The 12,251-nt window shown below is 55.1% G+C and overlaps 2 protein-coding genes across 4 annotated transcripts; one reads left to right on the top strand and one right to left on the bottom strand.

Moving 5' to 3' along the window:
- Positions 1 to 451: 451 nt before the first annotated feature.
- Positions 452 to 8,233, bottom strand: IRGQ (immunity related GTPase Q). The gene is made up of 3 exons (XM_043436940.1): positions 8,035 to 8,233; positions 7,192 to 7,723; positions 452 to 5,752 (listed from the first exon to the last, which is right to left on the bottom strand). The coding sequence occupies exons 2-3, from the start codon at positions 7,719 to 7,721 to the stop codon at positions 4,414 to 4,416; spliced, it is 1,869 nt and encodes a 622-aa protein (XP_043292875.1). The 5' UTR covers positions 7,722 to 7,723; positions 8,035 to 8,233; the 3' UTR covers positions 452 to 4,413.
- A 146-nt stretch (positions 8,234 to 8,379) lies between these two features.
- ZNF576 (zinc finger protein 576) lies at positions 8,380 to 11,613 on the top strand. Of its 3 annotated transcripts, none has more exons than XM_043436948.1 (3): positions 8,380 to 8,838; positions 9,183 to 9,283; positions 10,896 to 11,613. In XM_043436948.1, exons 2-3 carry the CDS (start codon positions 9,199 to 9,201, stop codon positions 11,321 to 11,323), a joined length of 513 nt encoding a protein of 170 aa, XP_043292883.1. In that variant the 5' UTR covers positions 8,380 to 8,838; positions 9,183 to 9,198; the 3' UTR covers positions 11,324 to 11,613. The 3 variants fall into 3 exon arrangements, with proteins under 3 accessions (XP_043292883.1, XP_043292884.1, XP_043292882.1); XM_043436949.1 differs by having other exon boundaries at positions 8,422 to 8,560; XM_043436947.1 differs by having other exon boundaries at positions 8,430 to 8,810.
- The last annotated feature ends 638 nt before the right edge of the window (positions 11,614 to 12,251 follow it).

Here is a 12,251-nt window from a genome sequence, read left to right on the forward strand (position 1 = left end):
CCCCAATCCATGAGCACTTGTCAAGCTTCTGCTTGCATCACATTTCCCGTTAGTCCAGTAGTCATGCAGATCCAAGGACCAGGTCTAAAGTCAGGATGAGAAAGGTCTATCCAAGGCCATGGCTGCAGGAATGCTGAACAGACTGGGGGCATTAATGGGCCATGCTAGTTCTAGAGCTAAGAAGTTTACTACCACAGCCCCCAAGGTTAAACAATTACTAGTCCACCCAACCTCCTTCAGGGTGGCAATACTCTTATTAAAGTCACTGGACTGCAGCCCAGGGAATTCTATCCTGCACACACCCCCACCATCCCTCCTCTCCAGGAACCCAGAAGGCCTCACCCTTGGACCCCTCCTCCATCAGACACAGGAGTCTAGGCTTCCAGTTGATAGTCAGAATCCCAAGCATCTTCCCTCTCCTTTTAAACCCACAACAAACACACACACAACGGAATTTCTACTTTTTTATTCACTCTTCCAAAAAGCACCACAAGTCAACACACCCTTGAGTCTCCTGGCTTCATGGTTCCTCATCTCAATGCACACAAGCCTATCATTATCCAAACAAGTAGGAAATTCATCTAAGTTGATGAGGCTCTGTTCCTCCTCTGCTTCTGGTGATGGCAACACCAAGATTCATCATAGGTTTCCTAGAATTTCTGCCTTCAAGGGCCTTCCAGCCTGCAGGTACCACGTAGACTCGCCCTGAAGGCAGCCAGTTGTCCCTTCACAAGTGAGTCTTCAGTCTTTTCTGTTTCGATGCTCCCAGAGACAGATGCCTCGCTAGCAGCTTACTGCTTCCAGAGCCTAAAGTTCAATCCCTTTAAAAGTCATGATTTAAAAGGCAACCACTCCAAAAGAGAGTCGTGACACCCAAGGGTGCCAAAATACAACTACTTAAAACACAATTAGCACACTCCACGAGGGACAGTAACACAACAAAACCAGGTCTTGCTTTCTCAGAGTTGATCTCAGGCAGCAGTCCCCTTGGCAGGAGGGCAGAGAAGCATACTGTAGAGATGTCAGACAGGGCCAAGTCAGAGATGGTGTCAGAGGGGAGGGCACCCTGAGCAAAGGCACAGGGATGAGACTAATGTTTGAGGGCTCCCAGGAGGGGGCTACAAGTCTATTACTGTACACAAGAGAGAACCTGGTACAAACGTGTCTACATGGAATGCTCAGGACAAGCCTGCGGGTAGATTCCACTTGTTGACTCACTTGCAAAAGGCCAGTCAAAGGGCTGTCTGCCCTAGGGCAGTGCAGACAGAATCCCTGGTGATTCTAAGGTTGTTGTTTTTTTTTTTTCAATGCTGTGTCTACTCACCATGTTTGGCTGGTGCAACTGGGGAAAAGTTTACCTGAAACTTACTTCTGATTAATTTAGAAAATGCTTGTCATCTCCATTATTGGAAAACTATTCAACATCATTGGGACAGCGTGGGTATAGGAAGAGACTTCTACAAATGTGAGTTCCATGAAATCTAGAGGTCGAGTATTTCTGATGAAAATTCATTACCTGAATTGAGATGTGCTACAGAAATATACACCAGATTTCAAAGACGTAGCATAAAAAAGTACTTTCCTATATTGATTACATGTTGAAATACTATTTTGGATATACTGACGTGAGACATTAGCATTGGTGTCATCTGTATCTGTTCCCTTTTTGTTTTTCAATGTGGCTACTAGAATATTTGAAGCTACCTGTGTGGCTCATGAGCTTCCTACGTGGCTTAGGGGCCAAGAACCTACCTGCCAATGCATCAGATGCAGGTTCAATACCTGGGTTGGGAAGATCCCCTGGAGAAGGAAATGGCAACCCACTCCAGTATTCTTGTCTGGAAAATTCCATGAACAGTGGGGCCTGGTTGGCCACAGTCCATGGGGTTGCAGAGTCAGACACAACTGAGTGACGAAACATGTGGCTGATGTTCTGTTTCCACTGGACTAGCTGCTTTGTGCATTCCTGTTTCTGCCCATGGCAGGCAGGCTTGATGCAGAGGCTTGAACTGCAGTTGAGGTGGGGAGACAGAGACAGTGTTGTGCTGGGTATCTTAGAGATGGATGAGGAACATTTTCCTAAGGCTGAGAGAGCTTTGAGGACAATGCCTGGAGCCATTCAGTATAGTGCGAAGTGCTTTCCCCTATCTGGGCTATCTCAACTTTGATGTGACAAATGGTGCAGTGGTGGGAATTCTAGTTAGACCTGGGGGTACCACCCCTTAGCTACCTGCCCCTCAGATTGGTTACCCTTGTCTTCAGCTGTCAAAGGAAATAGGGTCTCAAAAGTGTTTATGCTTGTTCTCCGGCCCTTTCATTTCACAGGTAGGAACACAAGGCACTGGCTCAAGTCACCCAGAGTGACGTGGCAAAGCCGTGCTGGCTTCCCCTGACCTCCGACGGGCGCCTCCTCTCCTAGGAGATGCTTGTTTCTCCTCCATCTCCCACCTTTTCCCTGTCTCGGAGCAAGAGGCCAATGACCTAAATTCCAGCCCTAGTTCTGCCACTGATTAATGAATTAAATATTTACTAAGCACCTTCTGTATGTCAAGCACTATTTGAGGGGCTGAGAGTGCCGCATGGGGATAACAGCCAATACACAGGTAAATAAATAATTTCCTAAAATCATAACTGCTGGAAGGAAAAGAAAAAAAAAACCTCACTGGAGATGAATAATAAGGGTGGGATGTGAGCTACTTTGGTTACAATGGTCAGGAAAGGTCCCTCTTGAGGGGACATTTGTGCTGAGATCTGATTGGCAAGTAGATCTGGGAGCAGAGCCTTCTGGGCAGAAATAACGGAAACTATAAAGGTCCTGAGGCATGGCCCCAGGTGGCCCACTCAAGCATCAGAAGGAAGATGAGGACGAGAGGGGGCAGGAAATGAAAACAGGCAGGGAGGAAGCCTGCTGTGTGCTGTTGGGCCCAGGGCCTGCCCCCTCTGTGTTTTGCTTTCCCCATCTAACGTAACAGAGATTCTGCTGGATGGCCTCTCAGCTGCGCACCCGCCCCCCCCCCTCCCCCCGCCATTCTCTCTTTTTGGCATTAAAGAGTTCTGTGACCTGTCGCTTCTCTTCTACTGGTAGCTGGCAGCCTAGAACATCCCAGGCACTGTGGTTTCTGCCTTTGCCTCCCTGTGGCACATTCCCATGGTCTGGAACACTGTCCAGCTGTCCTGTGGGCCCCTGGCTCACTGTGGCCTTCTCTGTGTCTCTCTTGGGGACACCTGAGGTAGCCAACACAGAAGCGTTTGGATTAGTCCAACAGTATGGCTGCTTTTCCCAAAAGGCGGGTATACAAAATAGCAAGGCCAGAAACGGTTCAGGTTTAATGACAGAAGAAACCAAGACCCAAGAAAGATAGAAACCCCTAAGGGAGAAAGGGACAGAGTCCCCACAGAGCCCCATAATTGCCCAGCACCTAGAAAATGGGGTCAGTCACATCCCCTTCCAGTCAAACTCAGAGGAGGGCAAACACCAGGATTCAAATCCACTAGGAATTATGGGGAGTTCCCTCTGAGGGAACCTGCCCTTCCACAGTCAGAAAACCTCATTCCTGGTCTCTGGCTATTCCCCAGCCCAACAATGCCCAGAACACTCTTGCTTCCTCTCCCATTTTCTGGTGCCATCTTCTCCCACAACAGCTGGGATAGAAATCTGCACCCCCAGGCTTCTGGAGGGGCAAATATTACACCCCTCTACTTCCCAAGAGGGGCCACAGGGTCTCCAGCTCTCTCACACAGCACCCGATTCCCTCCTCTACATGGAGACCTTCCACCACCCATGAATTAGAAAGCAAAGACCACAGCTCTCTGGGGAGCCAGGCGTTCTGAGAGTCCAGAGAACCGTTCTTACCCCACCCCCGGAAACCTACATCTCATACCCTTTGTAGCTCAGAAGCCCAAGGATTCCAGCTCCCTGGGGAACACAGACCCCCCTCCTCCATGTCAGAATCCCCAGTGTGAAGGAGACAGCCTTCATCAGCAATCAGAGCGTCCACCTCCTCCACAGGGGGACTAGACACCTATTAGATCTAGTTTCTACTCTTGAGAGACCAAGATAGCCCCCTTCCAGGAGTCCAAACCATCAACTCCCTTGAGGAGTTCCGTAGTCTGATGGTCCCCAGAGAAATCAGGAGTCCCGAACCCAGAACTCTATTTCCCTTCAGGACCCAGGAATCCTGATGACGAGATGTCACCCACTCCAAGCCCTAGTCAGAGCCCTCATTCCCTTCAAGCACTCAGGATTCTGACTGGCCAACCCCTTGCCCCGTGATCTCTCAGGCCCAGACATCCCATGCTAGAGTCTGGACCCCGTGCCCTCTCCCTCTCACCGGGTCTTGAGTCCTCCGCCTGGCAGAGCCAGGCAGGTGGGACCCTGGGCACACCCGGAAGCCCCGGCCCTCAGCCCAGCTCTCACTGCGCGGCCGCCTGCGGCGCCAGCACTGCCTCGGCGTCCGCGCGCATCTCGTCCAGCGCCTGCAGCAGGACGCCGTGCGCCGCGCGGTAGCCCAAGCCCCCGGTGGCCGCCGCGCCGCCCGCCGGCCACAGGAAGGAGAGCGCACCCAGCGCCGCGCCCCCGGCGGTGCCCTCGCCTGCCCACGAGCCCAGCCTCGCCTCCACTTCGGCTCTCGTCACCGGGCCTGGGAAGCGCGTCCGCTGGGCCAGCTCCCCGGGCGCCAGGCCCAGCGCGCGCTCGCGTCGGGCCAGCGCCGCGGGTTCGAGCCCCAGCGCCCGCCGCCATTCCGCTAGCTGACCTCGCAGGAGCGCCACGTCGCACGCCCAGCCCAGCCCTGGGACTGGGGCCGCCGCCGCAGCCAGGCTAGCCAGCAGGGCCGGCCGCCACGCCCCGGCCCGCAGCGCCGCAGCCTTGGTCCGGGCCGCGCGGGGAGACGCAGGCGGCAGCGCTAGCAGCAGCGCCCCCGCCTGGGCCGCGGGGAGCGCGCGCCGCAGCCACTCGCACAGCCCCGGGAGCCCGCCCGGCCTCAGCGGGAACACGGGCGGCGGCGCCTCCTCCAGCACCTCCCACGTCTCGTCCTCAGGGCTCAGGGCGGCCGCGCGCTCCGAGTCCCCGCCGCCGGATTTCTTCGCGCCGACGCCCACCGGCTGCAAACTCTCCGTGCCTGCTTCCTCTGAACCTTCCCCACTGCCTCCCTTTTGCAATCCGGGGCCGCGTTTCTCCTTTCCATCACTGCGGGCATTCTCAAACCCCTCTCCGCCTGCGTTCTCTAAGCTCTCGCTGCCAGACCTCTCTGCCTTTTCCTCTTCTTCCAGAGACTCCGGGTCCTCGCCCTCGCCGTCTGTTCGCACGCAGACCAGCGGTGTATCCGGTAGCACCAAAGGCCGGACCTGGGCCCAGTCCTTCTCAGTGGGGGCCCCAGGGGTGACGAGGATGAGAGCGTCGTAGTGGGTGGTCGGGTACGGGGCGACGGTGGTGTCCGCGGAGCCCAGAGGCACGCTCCAGAGCACCACGTTGGGGCGCTCTGGGGCCGGGTAGGGCGTGGGCCCTGCAGGCGCCGCAGCAGGCACTGCACCCGGATCTTCAGGATCTAACCCGAGGAGCACGTCCAACACAAGGCCCACGTCAGCCCTACCGGCCACGGCCAGGTCCAGGCGCGCGCTGCCCAGTCGCTCCAGGCCTGCCCGAACCCACGACAGGGCCGCCTCCAGGCCCCCTGTCTCAAAGGCCTCCCGCACAGCCTCCAACTCTGCAGCGCCCAACACCTCGAAGCCATCCTGAGCTGGTGGAAGGAGCCTGCGGGGACAGGGAGGGATAGGGTCAAGGGCAGAAGAGGGTCTAGAGTCTGGAGAGCTAGTCTAGGGGGTCGGACCAGGCTAAAATGATAAGGTGGAGTTTGAAGCAAGAAAAGGAGGGGCCACATCAACAGCACCTAGGCTAGGCAGGAAAAGTTGAAGTCGCTCAGTCGTGTCAGACTCTTTGTGATCCCGTGGACTGTAGCCTACCAGGCTCCTCGGTCCATGGAATTTTCCAGGCAAGAGTACTGGAGTGGGCTACCATTTCCTTCTCCAGGGGATCTTCTGACCCAGGGATCGAACCCAGATCTCCCTCATTGCAAGCAGACGCTTTACCTTCTGAGCCACCAGGGAAGCCCAGGAAGGAAAGGTAGGGGCCTAAAGCAAGGGAGGGACGATGGCTGAATTGAAATCTGGCTTCCAACAGAGCTGAAAATGGGGAACCGGCTAAGTCTCCCCGCCCCCCCCCTCCCCCCCAGGTTACACTCTTTGGGAGCTGGGCTTTCCAAGGGACCTGCAGGATTAAGAAAACGCCATGCTGGGCGGGGCAAAACTCACAGAGAGTGAGCCTTGGGGCAAAAGAATCCGGAATGAATTGAGGGATTAAATGAAAATGCTCTAGAAGGGCAAGGTCACCAAGGGAGCTCTTTTTTGAGCAGAGGCATTGGCAGGGGTGTAAAGTCCAATGAGGGGAGAAGCCTCATCTAATAGTTCTTAGCAAGGGCGTGGGGCTAAGGAAAAAAGATGGGTGGTGGGCTTGGAGGAGCAGCTGCCCCTCCCTGAGCCTCTTTCAACCTCTACTAAAGGAGGCCAGGCCGCTTAGAGTGGGGGGAGAAAAGACAGGAGATAGCCAGCAGGTGGGCACAGAAAGAAGAGGGAGGGGATTAGAGAAATGAAATGGGGGAGGGCCCCCTAAAGGACAAAGCTCACTGAGGGTGTGGTTCTCTGGAGACTGAGATCCCTTGAGAACCAAGCAGATGGTGAGGGGGAAAGTGAAGACTGGAGAGTGGAGTCTTCGGGTACAAATTTTATGGGGATCACCAGTTTGGATGCAGACAGCAAGCCCTCCTTCACACCTTGGCTTGGGGGCAGCGTTTGGGCTTTAGGTCTGGGCCCCTCCTAGAATTCTGGCGGGGGAGCGGGACTTTTGACTTCAGAGTGCTAGCAGGAGCAGGCTGGATGACAGGTTGGGTCTTCCAGCTGACCCTTGGATGGGGCCTAGATGACAAAAAAAGCACAGAGCGCTAGCTTGAGGTGGAGCCTCGCGGACCTCACAACCTGCACTGAAGGGCAGGATCTGAAGCAGGGCTTTCAGCAAGTATCTCTTTAAGGTTGGTCCCAAACTCGCTTCGGGCTGACTTCAAAGAGCACCTTAGGGTGGAGGTATAGAGTAAATAAAGCTCCAGGCCTCTTCCACCCACCCAGAAGCTCCGCGCTTACCTCTGCAGCGCCTCGGCCTGGCTCCGCAGCGCCGCTCGCAGGCGCTCCAGCTCCTCGCAGCCGTCGGTGCTGAGGCAGTCGGTCCGCGGCACGAAGAGAGCCGCGACGCCCAACCCGGCGCTGTCCAGCAGGGCCGCGGTCTGATCCCGGGCCTGGGCTTCATTCTGTGACTCCTCAGGTCGGAGGTTCCGCACAGCCAGCAGCGGAGTCCCTCGGGCTAGGGCGGCCCGTGCTGCCTCCCCCAGCGCTGGGGCCAAGGGCTCCTCATTGCCCTCGGGGCTTGGCAGCACCAGTACCAGCACGTTGGCCTCCGCCGCCCAGGGTCCCGGCTCTGCGGGTGGGCAGCTCAGCTCGCCCAGGAAAAGGCCTGGGCCTGCAGCTCGCAGGCTGGGGAGCCCGGAATCCGGCCGTCCGTCGGGGATCTCGACCGTCTCCACATCTTTATCGCATAATGCTGCGATCAGAGCAGATTTTCCGGAGCCCGGAGGTCCCAGGAATAAGGCGGTCACGTCACCTCGCGGCGGAGGCATAGCTGGGAAGCAAGGAGAGAGGAAGACCTGGGTCACGGAGCACCCAATCTTATTCTTTCCTAGCTTCCCTACTCCGGTCTCACATTTCAGCCGATTATTCTGTCCCTTTCTCTCGTTCTCGGGTACCACTCCCAGGCAGTCAGAAATCTGGCGCCCAGCCTCTATTCCCCAGGGACCCGGGAGTGCCGTCCGCCCTCCTTCTGGATGGCTTTCCTTTTCCGCTTCAAAAACTCAGAAATTGGCCTCCAGCTCCCAACCCCCTCTGGGATACAGATGTTTTTAACCCCTCACTCCTCCCTTCCAAATCACCAACCGAGCAAACAGCCGGCACAAGGGACGGCGCAGTCGGTAGCAGCTGGTCTGCCGCTGAGAAGCCCCCGCTCTGGGGTCCGGGGACTGAGGCCCAAGAAGCTACAGCGCCGGGATTCGGGGACGTCCAGACGCTTTCCAGAGGTTCTAACCTGACGTCATTCCCTTTAGGAGGGGGTGTGTATTGAGAGCGTGACCTCGGGGAGACGGCCCTGTGCGGCGCCTGCGCAGAACGACCGATGGGCGCTCCCTCGCTCTCAGCGGTCGCAGGGCGTAGAACAATGAGGGAGCCAAAGCGCGTGCGCGCCAGGAGCGCCTAACACGCTTGCGCAGTAAGCACAGCTCTGTAAGGCGAGCGTTGCTTGCAACGTCATCATTACGCACCCTAGTGGGGGGAAGGACCCCTCGCGTTATTTTGAGGACCGAATTGGTGGGACTGCATCATTGTAGTCGGATGGCAATCCAAGATCCGGGCTTCGAAAGGCTCATCAGGCGAAAGGCCGTGGAAAACCTCGGGACTTTGAGACTCGGTGGGCCCTACCCCGTTTCCCTTCGGGTGACGGCGCTGTGACGAGCAACTGACAGGCGCAACGAAAGGCAGCCCCTCTGCTGTCTTGGAAAAAAGCAGAGACCTGGGCTACTGGCCTCGGGAGGGAGCCGAGGGCAGTGCTTGGGGGCAGCGGGTCACAACGGCTGAAAGCGCGCGTGGGAAGCAGGGTCTCGGGATGGAATGAGTTTTGGGATGTCAGAGAAATCTCCCGGGAGGAGGCGGGCTAAAGCGTGGGTACCACTACCTGCCTCAAGACAGGTGGGAGTGAAGGGGATGAAGCTGGTGTCCAAAGATCAGGAGTCCCTAGCTCTGTGTTCAGGGAGTTAGTTTGATGTAGTAGGCATAGGTCAGAGGTCTCACGCAAGTGAGAAGGCGCTAAGAGAAGTCACAAAGCTGGGGAGTTGAATCTTTTAGCAGATTGATTTCTTCTCTAGCGAGAGCTGTCGAGTTATCATTCAAAGAGATGTTAGCTCATGGAAGTCAAAGACTGGCAAAGTAAGCCTGTCAAAGGTCACAGGATTAGCGGGCCCTCTAAATTTGGCTATAGATAAGCGACTTCACTTGATTTACTATTTTGCCATGCGTGCTCCTCTCTCGACCAGAGGGGTCCCAGTCACCATGGAGGACCGGCACTCCAAACAGACCATGGAGCAGCAGGATTCGTCCAAGGAGAGAAGTTCCCGAAGTCCGGGAGGTGACATCTGTAAGTACTGCTGACCAGAGGAGGGTGGGTTGCAGGTGCTGTGATGCTAAAAGGATTTCTATAGCATCTCAGTGTTCAAAGCGTTGTGGGGACTTGCCCATTAGGAAGGAGCTGTTAATGGTCCCTGAGCTGCCCTCTCAGGACCCCTCAGAGGTAACAAGGAGCAGAGCACCCTGCTCTGTCCGCATAAATATGAAAGGGATGCACTTCAGAGGCCGAGTGGCATCCAGAGAGGCTTGGAGTGGGAGAGTGGGAGAAATGACTAGGAAGAGCAGTGAACCCCAGTCCCAACCCTGCCCCAGACTTTTAGTGTGCCTTGGACCTCAGTGTCCCTGTCTGTCAAAAGGGGTGTTCACTCCTCACCTCACAGGGCTGGCTGGTATGAGGATTAACGGCAGAAAAGGGGAAAGCTTAATATTAATAAAGATAGCCAATTTGACATAGAACAGCAATAGCTTCTACTGAATGCTTATTATGTGTTAGGTGCATTCTAAGATTTTAACAGTTGTCTCAGTCCATCCTCCTAACAGACTCTATGAAATTGATAATTATCACTTTCGTACGAGGTGAGGGAACTGAGGCAAAGACAGGTTAAGTATTTGTAACAGTGAAAGCCACACTGTCAGGGCTCTCTAGCTGGAGCCCTCCAGGAACACACATGGAGTTGAACAAATCAGGCATATTGCTCATTGTGCTGAGGAAGTACACACACTGTGGGGCATCTCATAAGAAAGGACTTATTACAGGATCTGGGTTTGTGGTAGGTGCATTGGGGAAGGGTTCAAGAAAGGGGTTTTGCTCTGGATAAAGGTTGCCAGGAAGCAGGGCTCTTAGATGGCAGGCTCACTTAATAAATCTGACCTAGGAGGAGGGAGGAACAAGGGAACACTCCAGCTCTGACTGGCCAAGCAGCAGCAGGCACTCATGTAAGCCAGGACAGGGGGCTGTCTGGCCATCTCTCGTGGCCATTTCACGTTTTGTCTGTGTTCAGAATGGCACCATGGTGTGGTCTTGATTCGCCCCAGTCACAGCACGGCCTTGTTTGACAGTGTACTTTGGAATTGTTTATGCTCACCAGGAGAACGCCAAGGCCTAGCTGTGAGTGCCAGGCCAGCCCCTGGCTGTGGGGTTTCTTCTTTCTCAACAATAATTATTGCAAACCATTGTGTAGCACCATTCTAAAGACTATTTATAAGTTCATTCATTTATTCCTTCCAACAACCCTATGAGGTGGATACTAATATAGTGATTACCCCATTTTCCAGATGAAAACAGTTTTTACTTGCCAGGGGAGTCAGTTCCAGGCAGTCTGGCTCCAGAGGCTGTGCCCTAATCATACAGCTCTGTAGGAAGGGCAGACTGCCTGGGTTCCAGTCCTGAATCCACCATTTCACTTCCTAGCCTCATGACAGGCAGCAAGTTGCCTAACCTTTTTCAGCCCCGGTCTGCTCATTCACAAAATAGGTCCAGTAAGTCTGCTGTCCAGGCCTGGCATAACACCTGGCACAGAGCAAGTCAAGCCCTGCATGCTGGTTGTTGGCATGATTCTGGGGCTGGGAGAGGCCCTCGCCACACCTGCTGGCCTCCCCCAACCTCTCCCCCACATCCTCAGGCCACCTGGGGGCCCTGCAGTGCACACGCTGCCTCATCACCTTCGCCGATTCCAAGTTCCAGGAGCGCCACATGAAGCGGGAGCACCCAGCGGACTTCGTGGCCCAGAAACTGCAGGGGGTCCTCTTCATCTGCTTCACCTGCGCCCGATCCTTCCCCTCCTCCAAGGCCCTGATCACCCACCAGCGCAGCCACGGTCCAGTGGCCAGGCTCTCCCAGCCGGCAGCACCCACCACCACACCGCCCACCTTTCCCTGTCCCGACTGTGGCAAGACCTTTGGGCAGGCTGCTTCTCTGAGGCGGCATCGCCAGGCACACGAGGCCCGCACCCTTCCTGGCCCCTTTGCCTGCACCGAGTGTGGTCAGGACTTTGCCCAGGAAGCAGGGCTGCACCAACACTACATCCGGCATGCGCGGGGGGAGCTCTGAGAGTGGCTTATGCCCGCCCCAGGGCCATGGGAGCTCTTTGGCTGGTGGGACGGACGTCTGATATGGGATGGGAGCCTTGGACTTTCCTCCCTGGAAAGGCAAAGGACTCCTGATAAACAGGACCCAGAAGATGCTCATTTGGAGCTTCAGTCTTTGGAGGACATAAAAGACTTCAGGGAAAGTCAAATCAGACAATAATGAGATCTATTGTTTAAAAAGAAATTAACAAGAGGGAAAACTGTTATTTGTATCTCCCTCATCCCCAATTAAATAGTCTGAAATCACAACTAGCTGCAGATTGTGTAACCACCTTTAATTCATCCCAGATGGATGCTGTGGGGCTGTAGGTGCCGAGTGACTGGATTTGGGCTTGACTGGGGGCAGGGAAAGTGAGGCGTTGCCCACCTGTAACGCCACCACAACACAGGTCCCACACACGGAGCGACTTGGGCCTTTGGGGATGGGACAGCAAAGTCAGAGTCTGTACTGAGTCATGTGGGGTTGCAATCTGAGCTAGTATCTCTTCCCACCCCCCTGCCAGTCTTTCCCACTTAAGGCGGGCCACAGCATTGGACAGCTCTGCCCCTCTCCTCCCCAGATGACTTTATTTAAATAATTTTATGTACCATTCTGGTCATGGATTATTTTTCTATATGTGCAGGTGAGATGGCATGAATAAACTAACAGAAATAGTATCTAAAAACCAAAGGTCCGTGGGACTTCCCTGGTGGCCCAGTGGTTAAGACTCCGTGCTTTCAATACAGGGGACATGGGTTTTCAATCCCTGATTGGGGAACCAAGATCCCACATGCCTCACAATGCAGCCGAAAGATTAAAAAACAAAAGGTCCACATTAAACTGTCTAAGCACAGACCTCTGGCTTTTGAGCTGGAATTCCCAGAGAACAGAAGGGCTGGGGGGGGGGGGG

This window comes from Cervus canadensis, chromosome 18 (assembly GCF_019320065.1).
Source record: "Cervus canadensis isolate Bull #8, Minnesota chromosome 18, ASM1932006v1, whole genome shotgun sequence".
In the NCBI taxonomy this organism is placed as follows: domain Eukaryota; kingdom Metazoa; phylum Chordata; class Mammalia; order Artiodactyla; family Cervidae; genus Cervus; species Cervus canadensis.